We start from the raw sequence: 10,687 nt of genomic DNA on the forward strand, positions 1-10,687 counted from the left end.
AATTGTAATCTATGAGATAAATATGATTCAAACCACCGCAGCGCAGTGCATTTAATACCTATGGCATGCTCTAATCTCTGTAATAAAATTTTATAGTCAACAGTGTCAAAAGCAGCACTGAGGTCTAACAGAACAAGCACAGAGATGAGTCCACTGTTTGAGGCCATAAGAAGATCATTTGTAACCTTCACTAATGCTGTTTCTGTACTATGATGAATTCTAAAACCTGACTGAAACTCTTCAAATAGACCATTCCTCTGCAGATGATCAGTTAGCTGTTTTACAACTACCCTTTCAAGAATTTTTGAGAGAAAAGGAAGGTTGGAGATTGGCCTATAATTAGCTAAGATAGCTGGGTCAAGTGATGGCTTTTTAAGTAATGGTTTAATTACTGCCACCTTAAAAGCCTGTGGTACATAGCCAACTAATAAAGACAGATTGATCATATTTAAGATCGAAGCATTAATTAATGGTAGGGCTTCCTTGAGCAGCCTGGTAGGAATGGGGTCTAATAGACTAAATAGTCTAATAGAATCTACTGAATCTACTGATACCTTGTTTCCCATGTAACAATAAGAAATATACTCAAAACCTGGATTAATCTTTTTAGTCACATAGCACTACTATTATTCTGAACACTACTGTATGACATTAAATCTGACTGACACTGAAATATACCGTTTGCACCCATGTAGTCTGCACTTCTGGTGCTTGGTGTATGTGTGTGTTACCTGGTCAAAGAGTTGTTTGCCTGTTGTGTTAAGCTGGATGGCAAACTCCAGCTCTGCGTCCATGGTGGTGACACGGACATTTATCTGCAAAAGCCAAAGAAGACACAACTACTAAATGAACAGTTCAATCATAATCCCACATTTACATTTAAAATCTTGAGGTATGACAAAGGTCAGTGTATGATGAAGATAGCAGATTGCGCACTGTGGCTCCGGACTGGGCTCATATAAAAGTGAATTATGCTTCAAGGTCGCTGACATTTTCTTAAGATGTGTTTTCTTGTTCCCACACTAATTACAAGTTTGATTTAAAAAAAACACCCCAGACTACACGCACGCACAGTAGGTGTTGTGTTTGGGCTCTTACGATTTTGGTCTCAGAGTAATTCGCTGAATGTCAGGGCATTAAATATATTGCAACTCCTGCATCTATGAGACATGAGAGAACATCCAGAGGACTCCAAAACACCTGTTCACAGTCAGGTGCAGTGTAGTACACAGATCTGATAGTATCATAATTCTGCTCTAACTAAAAGAATTAGAAACAAAACTAATGAAAACAAGTGAAAGGTTTGGAAGTATTATTACAACTTTGGACATGACTTAAAATATATTCATTGTACATTTTGTGCAACTTGAAGAAACACACACACACACACACACACACACACACACACACACACACACACACACACACACACACAAAGTAAGTCCCTTCGACTGCTCCCTTGTTTGCACTCTGGGTCGTCACAACAAATCCAAGGTGGATCTGCATGTTGAATTGGCACAAGTTTTACACTGGATGCCCTTCCTGATGCAACTCCACATTACATGGAGAAATGTGGCAGGGGTGGGATTTGTACCGGGTACCTTCCGCACTGAAAGCGCACTAACCACTTGGCCACCACCCCTGCCACACACACTATCTCCAAAATGTCCAGCATGCACTTGGCTGCTTAGACAACTTTCAGGGTGCAAAATATGAAAGAATTTGAACAAACCATTTCCATTTTACTATGGAAATCTTTTCATTTTCTAACGTACTTTCTGTTACATTCCCATTTTAAACTGCAGTTTTCTCTGTTTGAAAAAAATGGTGTTACTGGGTTTTGCATCTGGACCCTTCATTTATGCAGCACACACGCGCGAGAGAGAGATTGATTGATTGATTCATTATTGACTAAATAGACTAGACAAAAGAGAAATAGATTTGAATACACAGACAGATCACCAAGTTTTTTCATGGTATCTTAAAGCTGCACACTCACGACCTGTGATATGAATGCGCATTTCAACAGGATCACACAGTAATGCAAGTCTTATTGCAGCATGTGCACCTGCATTACAAACACTCCTCTTGTGAGATGAGTGCACATCGCAGCCCTTCAGACATGATGGCTGTGCTGCGACTGATCCAATGCAAAGCAACCAGCACCATATTCCTTGTATTGCATCATAGCCTGTATTGCATGGTGTTATGCCGATGTTATTAAACCCTCACACTCAGCCACATTCCTACTCTGTCCTCAAAAAAATGGGTGGATACAGTAAGAACTTGTACAACATTGGAGAAATGTGGTAAAACAGATAAGGGTGTGTATTGTCTTCATCAACGTGGGGGACATGGTCAAACCTTGGACATGCTGAGGGGGAAAAAAAAAAAAAACACAAAACAGTGAGGATGAGGCTCATTCAGGACGCACCAACAGCTTAATAAGCATGTAATAAGGGCAGCATTGGTGTAACTAAAACCTGGTAGGGATTTCAATGACATACTGCAGGCGTGACACAGATGGGAAAGACTGCAAGGCCTTGTCATTGCATTCTTGCTACATCAGAGGTCTCACTTGGACCATGGTACGTCCATGAAGGACTGTATTTCAATAGTGTTTTACCATTTTTTTGCAAAGGGCCAAATGAGAAACAGAAAATATTATGGAGGGCTGGGCCAAAAGGCTAAATTCAAGTCTGCACAATAATAATTTTATTCCTATATAAAAAGCAGTATATAGCATTGTTTTGACAAACTGTTACATGTTCTGATTAGAAATTTTTAGTACAGCTGTGCTGTTGGGAACTATCACCACGCGCAACGCTTCCACTCGGGGTCCTATCCGACCTTGTGTCCTGAAGCCCTAAGACAAAAATTAAAATCTTTTAGTACTGTTTCTGGTCTGATTCTGTGCTGAATTGTTGATTATTTAAATTTATCTAAAATGCTTGTGTTTCATTGACACATTGTGTGTTACAAATGTGCAATAAACTTATTTGAAAGAAAAAAGAATGTACCGAAAGACAATTTAAGATGTGGGAGATTGCAGACTTTTTTTTTTTTTTTTTTTTTTTTTTGTTAAACCCCCAGAGTCTCCATGATGCTCTTTTTGTCTTGGTGGAGCGGACTTTGGAAATCACAAGTGGATGACTGTTCAGGTTTTTATTTTCTTCTTCTCAGTGGAGCTGGTACGGTTTGTTTTTATTTTATTTTGAGTGTCTGTCTTGACATGAGACTGTTCTGTAACATAGCAGCGTGCACTGCACTCGCGCAATGTGCACGCACACTGTTTTTGCACAGTGGAAAGTGGCTCATTTTATCGTGACTGCATCAAAATTAAGGGTTATCACTTAAAAAAAAAAAAAAAGAGTCATCACAACACGATATCGCACTTATGTAAATTTTGCAATTAATCTGTGGTTCCATTTTTAACATTAGCAGTAGAGGTGGGCGGATCGATCCTAATATCGATACCAACGCTGGTATTGATATTGAATGATCCTCGTGTAAAAAGATCAATACTCAAGCTTTTTTCTCTCCCGCAAGCACTGACTGCTGCGCATGCAGATTCATCAAAGTCTACTCTCTGTCTGTAAGAGCAGCGCTGCGCTGTGTCACACAACACGGAGCAGCGCACCCTCCCCCCTCTGGTCTTTTGTTGTTGCGCCGTCACGTGGCTCAGCGGCGCCAGCCAACAGCCAAGCAGATAGGCTCAGCCTGGCCCACCCACTCAGCGCTCTCCTCGAGTCAGCCTTCTACGTCAGGAGATTTTAAGTTGTGTTGAGTCATTTTTTTTTTTAAACAAAAATGTTGATTGTGATAAAGTAATTTGTTGTCACATACAATGTTTGGCAAAATTCTATCCTGGGTCTTTTGGATCCTTTGGATCTATGAAGCTTAAATATGAAAAAGTATCGGTATCGATATTGGCGATACTGGGCCTGTATTTACTTGGTATCGGATCAATACCAAAATTCCTGGTATCACCCATCTCTAGTTAGCAGCATTCAAGTGTGCGCTGAGACGTTTTCCTCTAAGAAGCACTGAGGGAAACACTCCTTTAAAACATAGAAGAATGGAAATAATGCACACTGTTTCCCAGCCCCAAAATCTCAAAGTGTGTCCTGGTACCTGAATAATTTTGAATTCCGTCCTGCCATTTTCTTCAAAAAAGCCTATCTGTTCACTGTCACAGAGGCTGCAGCATCGTTCTCAGCCTCTGATCGGATCAATCCCACAGCAGACAGCGTTGATTAAGTCGGCGGGGCAGCTGCCTCCATACGCTTGGAGCCAGTGTGCCCGTGGTCCCACCAGGGCGAAACAAAAAATCCAGAGATCATCCTCTGATCATCCGAGCCCTGTTTCATAAAGCAACCTAATCTTTCAGTCTACTAAACTTTCTTAGTGGACTACAGTTAGTATCCATCTAATCACCGTTTCACATCGATAGCTAAACTTGTAGATTAACTGTCTTACCTTAGTTGACTGTTTTCACAGGCATAACGGCCTTGTGCGTGCCGTTGCGAATAGACAGCTCCATGCGCAAGAGTTTTGTTTACTTCCGGGTTGGTCGTTGTCATGAACTATCCAGCCTTTGTTTCGTTAACTGGCTTTTTTATTAACATTTACAGACCCATATAAACCTGCAGAACAACATCCTTAGCCTAGGAGGTTCACGCTTCAGTTTCTTCTTCTACACTTTCGTCAACCTTTTTGTGCACACACACTGCTCAGCCTAACAGCGACTCCCGGTGGCTTGTGTGAGAACTGTCACAAACACATCATGACAGTCGTTTGCTGCAACCACGGCCAAAAGCAGAGGAAGGTCTCCTTCTGAAGGAATACGAGCGACGTAGAGGTGCTTTTGAGTGTTCCATCAAGTGGTGGTACATGGTAGCTGCCATTTTCTGGAGGTAAGACATTGAAGTTTTATCGACTAAAATAAGATTGGCCTCCTCTGTACCAGGCTAAAAAGTTTACTCGGGTAACGTGAAACTCCAGCCGACTCACGCTTTGTGCAACAACTAACATCAAAAACTAGTCAACTGAGTGAGTTTATTTAACTAAACAAGATTATACTGCTTTATGAAACCAGGCCCTGGCTTTGTGTAATGCTTGCATTTTGCCATGGTTTGTGTCAAACAGTATAACTGTATGTTTGGAGTCTTTTCTGGCTTTGAATGTGAGTGGTCGACTGCTCGTCAACGGCCGCTCTTGTAGCTTGCTGTCACTTATTCTGCAGCTTAGAAGTTGCGGCAAGCAGAATTCCTGGGATCACTAGTGCCCCCTAACATGAGGCAGGAGAACTGCGTGCCTCACCTGGTGGCTTTTTGCAGCAGTTTTCTGATCGCTCAGCACACGAAACACGTTACACACATACAGCTGTTGACAAAAAAAAAAAAAAAAAAAAAAAAAAAAACTGTACATTATGTACAACAATGAAACTATGAAATTTAAGTTCATACAGCCAAAGTGTTTGACCATTTTAATGGCAACGTACAGAGACAGTGACACAGTCTCACTGCACAGCATGCCAGTAGTTAGCCCAATGATTCCACAATCCGAGCTGAGGCCCGGCTGGCTGCTGCCTCACCATACGTCTCTTCTCAGTATTTCAACGGCAAATGTGAAAATTCAACAATTTTAAATAAAAAATAATCTAAAACTGGTGAAGTTAAAAGGAAAATAACTTTATAGTAAAAATCACAGGATAAATATGGCCATTTAATTTATTTTTTCATTTTACATTTTTTTCTTTCAATGATGACAGGTGAGGCACAGCCTGTCATCATGGAAACTTGCCATCACCTGCCTCCCCTGACCGCACAGCACTGACCACAACAATGATGTTTGTACTATCCAATGTTGGCAAAACAACAAGTTTAAGTGGAGACCACATAGTACAGCTGTAGCATGTTAGCATAATGTGTCTCTTTCAGACCTCTCCCAGAGCATGTGCAATGATAACACAGGCTGCACAGAAAAGTAAGGAATCATGTTCTGTCTGCATCACTTCCTATTTTATTCTGACATTTCCTCCCTGCATCTGTAGCTTTCTTCTTGTGTTCTCGTACACCTGTTACTCCTTTCAGAAATGTCAAGACTTCCAGCTTCCATTGTGTTCTTATGCTTCCTCACTGCAGACCTTTGCTGCCTGACCCTACGTCCCTGGATTCTGCTGCCTGGTCTGGTTTTGGTTTTCCATGTTTTGACCTCCTGCCTCCTTAGTGGACCTGCCTCAGTAGTTTGACCTTATGGGAACTGGTGGACTGATTACTCTGTATGTTGATTTTCATAAAAACTGTTACCGTGACTTATCGTCTCGAGGGTCAGAGTTAGGACATGAAAAAATTAGCCCAGGTATTCAACAATAAAAGGAAAAGATGGCATAAATGAAGAAAGAACTGAAAAACGTCAGTGAACGTCTGTGACTCAAAATAAGCGGACGCTGTCCACGTCCATACCTGTGGGACAGCACGTCCGCTGCCTGCGTTTCTCATCAGCATTCTATAAATAATCCTGACACATAGCCGAGCACTACGCACCCACACAGTGATAGGACCAGGGTCCATTACAGGCACATGCTGTTTATTATGCTCAACCTTCTACCAGTGACCTCGTTCTTCACTTTGCGTTACTGTTAAAATCCCACGGAACTCCCAGTTAAAGAGGGAAGCTGGTATTTCTCAACGTGGACTGTATTTTTAGATATTTTTGCAGTTCATCTTTTCACTCGGGACTAAAACTATTTTAAATCTGTGCTGTATTGATTTAGTAAGCAAACACAGCCGCAAACTAAACAGCTATGTAATGTAACTGAATGAGGCAAGCTCACTCACTTATTAAGTTTACAGTCTTGTTGTCTTGTGTACTGGAAAAAGAACATTATTTATCATCGTTGCGACTCGAGACACATCAACTCTTGAACTACAACTGAATTTGGTCAGGTCAAGTCAGGCTGCTTGATATCTGAGGGTCACTTTCAGAGAATGACAATTCAGTAGACACTCTTGTGGACAGTTTAAACTCAGCACTCACAATCACACTCGATATGACTACTCCACCTACAATAAAACAGCCCCCCCCCCCCCCCCCCCCCCAAAAAAACACACTTGCCTTGGTTCAATGATACGTGCGTGGCCTCAAGCACAAGTCTCAAGGTCCACAACAAAAATACGGTTCTAGACTATAAGCATGCCCTACTGGATACAAAGCGGGCCAACTATTCTGATTAGTTTAACAAAAACAAGCACAATTCAAAGTTCCTGTTCGACACTATAGCAACTCTCATTCAAGGACACCTGTACGTCGATCTCCATTTACACCCCAAGCTTTCTTAGATTACTTTGAGAGAAAATAAATGACATTAGGTTAAATGTATCCCAGCATGCCTTAGTCTGGCCACGACATTATTAAGGTGGGTGCAATCAATGATACATCACCTAGATTTAGCAAATTTGATATTATGTAACTGGACGTGCTGACAAAACTTGCAACTTCTGCTCAAAGCACAACCTGTCTGTTCGACTCTATACCAACAAAACTGTTTAAGGACCTGTGGCCCACTCTTGGGCCTACTGTGCTGGAAATTATTAACAGGCATGTGGGAGGCAAAAAAAAAGAAAGAAAGAAAGAAAAGTGGTCAGCAGGGTCTGAAGAAACTGAAGGGTTTTAACTAGGGTTGGGTATCAAGAACCGTTTCTTTGAGTACCGTTAAGAAATGACTCCATCCACCGACATCAATAGCCTTTGTGCTTAACGATTCCCTTATCGGTCCTTCAGAGCAGCCGTTGTTTTTGAGGCTGTTTGTCGGGAAAATGATCATTCCTCTATGTTGATTACAGACCCTGCAGTGGCCCTGTAATCAACTGTTTCTGCAGCGCGACTCCACTTTGAAGTGTGAACCACTGAAGCAATGCTTCGATGCACTAGCTCATTGGTTCACTGCTCTTCAGAAACGGCAAGTCCGCTTCTTAACCCCTCTCAAAGCCATTAAAATATCGTGAGTCACTTTTGTGTGGATTAAAGTTACTAACTGGGACTCTTGTTGCAGTCAAGAAATAAGAATCGTCTTCTGTTCCATTGGCACAGCTCCAAACGATGCGCGGCTCTCTGCTGAGACAGAGTCCGGTCAGAATTAATAACTTCAAAAGGGATTGCCGCTTTAAATAAAATGACACCTCTTACAAATGTAATACAGACAAGAAAATACAATCGACTAAAACTTTTTTTTCCTCTCAAAATGAGACATCCTGCATTTTTTATAAATTACATCCTGATGTGCAGCACAGCCGGCTGCAAGAGCTCAGCTCAGATATATGGAAAGAAATTCATGCCAATAATGTCTGAAAGGAAATGCTTTTGACAATAACTACAGATTTTGTTTATTTCTATTTATGTCCAGAGATCAAGGATCCACCATGTAGAGTTTATTATGTCTAAAGTTTAAGGATCCAGTGACCAATTACATATTTATTTACTTTAAGACTCAATAAAATGTTGTTCAAATTCAATTCAATTTAATCGGCTTATAAAGCATCAAATCACAACAAAAGCCGTCTCAAGGCGCCTCACATAGACAGTTCAACATAAAAAAATAAAAAACAAAAAATTCAAATACATAATTAAAAACAGAAGTAAAAGAATGAAACAGATAAAAAAAAAAACTATTCATAAGAAAGAGAATAAAAATAGGCTTTAAGTCTTGACTTAAAAATGCCCACGGACTCCGACTGTCTCACGGTCGCAGGAAGACCGTTCCACAGAGCAGGTGCACGATAAGAAAAAGCTCTCTGACCCGCTGACATAGAAAACCTGTAAAGCCTACTTTTAGTAGACAAAACAAATTCACAAGCGGTATCGATAAGGGATTCGATAAGGAATCGGATCGATAAGCGGAATCGATAGATAAAATCTTATCGATACCCATTCCTAGTTTTAACCATGCAAATGCTCCCCAGAAACATTTTTTTCTGCAGTGATTTTGCAAGTAAAGGTAGAGAATGGAGGCAACTGTTTGTCCAACTCTTTACAAGCTAAACAAAATCTGGCTTCATATGCCAGCAACTGGTGTGCTGTGTGAGAGGGTCTTCCCCAAAACTGGACAAAAGAGGAACAGACTTAAACCCAATACCACTGAAATGATCTTGTGTTTAAAATAAATAAAAACCTTTGAAGTGCTCAAATCCCCATCATTTTGTACAACTATTTTCATAACAGACCCTAGCTGCACAAGCATATCTCAATTTATATCTCGATTACAAACAGTATTTTATGATGGCACAATTACATTATAACAAATATATTATTAATGTTTTTAAACAAAAATATAGCAAAAAATTTCAAGATGCACGTCGAACCTTACTCTTTCATGCCAGTGCTATGTTAAAGATTGGCCAGCAGATGTCGCCACATTTAGCAGTCTGCATTGAGAATGTATCGTTCCACAGAGACAGCTCTCACAAAAGTGGTAAATGATCTTCTGCTAACAATGGATTCAGACACCACTACGGCTGGTTCTGGTGCTATTAGATCTTAGCGCTGCATTTGATATGGTGGATCACTGTGTTCTGCTTGATAGGCTAGAGAATCATTTTGGGATTACTGGGAAAGTCCTTGCATTCTTGACATCCTACCCAACCAGTTGCTCTCCCTGTGTCCTATCCATCAACATTACCTCTAACCTTGCTGACATGAAATATGAGGTTCCACAGGGGTCTGTCTTAGGCCCCCTGCTTTTCTCCTGCCTATTCGGTAGCATTGCTGAATCAGCACAAGATGACTGTAGATGAGAGGCTCAATCTTCTAACAACAGGAATGAACCGCTCATCCAACTGAAATAATTTTTGTCTCGAGTGAAAAGATGGACCCAAATTAATCTAAAAAAGAAAAAGAAAAAAAACTTTAAATAAAAAATGCCGGTGTTCCGCTTAAATAACTTCTCATTTGCATGCATACATACTTTTATTTATGGTTGTGAGAATATGAAAGTAACTTTCCACCACTAAACCCCGTGTGTGTGTGTGTGTGGGGGGGGGGGGGGGGGGGGGGTGGTCAGAGATCAGATTCAGCATATGTTAAATGGACAAGTAAGAGAAAAAAAAAATGAATGTCTTTTCACAACTGACTAAGTCACATGCACATGCCAGTGTGTTCTGAGTAACTGTCTTTCTCCCAGATAAATGAGGAGGGTTGTTTCATGAGGGGTATCCAACACAAATGTGTGCCAAATCAAATATGCAGAACACAGATCAGATTTTCATACCGGACAGGTCGAGACCCGGATTAGTAATGACCACCACTGTTACTACTGGGCAGCAGAGTGCTCAGAAAAACTATACTACTGCTACATGTGCGGCGAGCACACGTGTGGCACAGCATGACAGGGTGATACTCAGAAAACTAAGATGACATTACAAGAGAGAGACACACACACACAGCCTCAAGTGTGCATGCCTCACATAAGTCTAAACTGTGGTGTTTTAGGATGCAGTGTGCAACACCCATTGCAGTCAAACCAGCCGACGCTGTCCTCAAGTAACCCTGACAAGGATCAAGCAAGTGGGAGTGAGACAGAGAAAGAAAATAAGAAGCAGGATCACAATGGGACAAAAAGAAGCTGCCTTCAGGACAAAACATCAGTATTTATATTGTTTGCTGGCTGTGTGTGTTGAAGAGAACAAAA

The 10,687-nt window shown here is 41.0% G+C and overlaps 1 protein-coding gene across 2 annotated transcripts in view; it reads right to left on the reverse strand.

Moving 5' to 3' along the window:
• LOC117524426 (radixin) overlaps positions 1-10,687 on the reverse strand; it is a 111,588-nt gene that overhangs the window by 37,103 nt on the left and 63,798 nt on the right. For both annotated transcript variants that reach the window (XM_034186202.1, XM_034186201.1), the window contains exon 3: positions 732-815. In XM_034186202.1, coding sequence (XP_034042093.1) covers positions 732-815 — 84 coding nt within the window. The remainder of the gene's footprint in view (positions 1-731; positions 816-10,687) is intronic.

Source organism: Thalassophryne amazonica, chromosome 14 (assembly GCF_902500255.1).
Source record: "Thalassophryne amazonica chromosome 14, fThaAma1.1, whole genome shotgun sequence".
In the NCBI taxonomy this organism is placed as follows: domain Eukaryota; kingdom Metazoa; phylum Chordata; class Actinopteri; order Batrachoidiformes; family Batrachoididae; genus Thalassophryne; species Thalassophryne amazonica.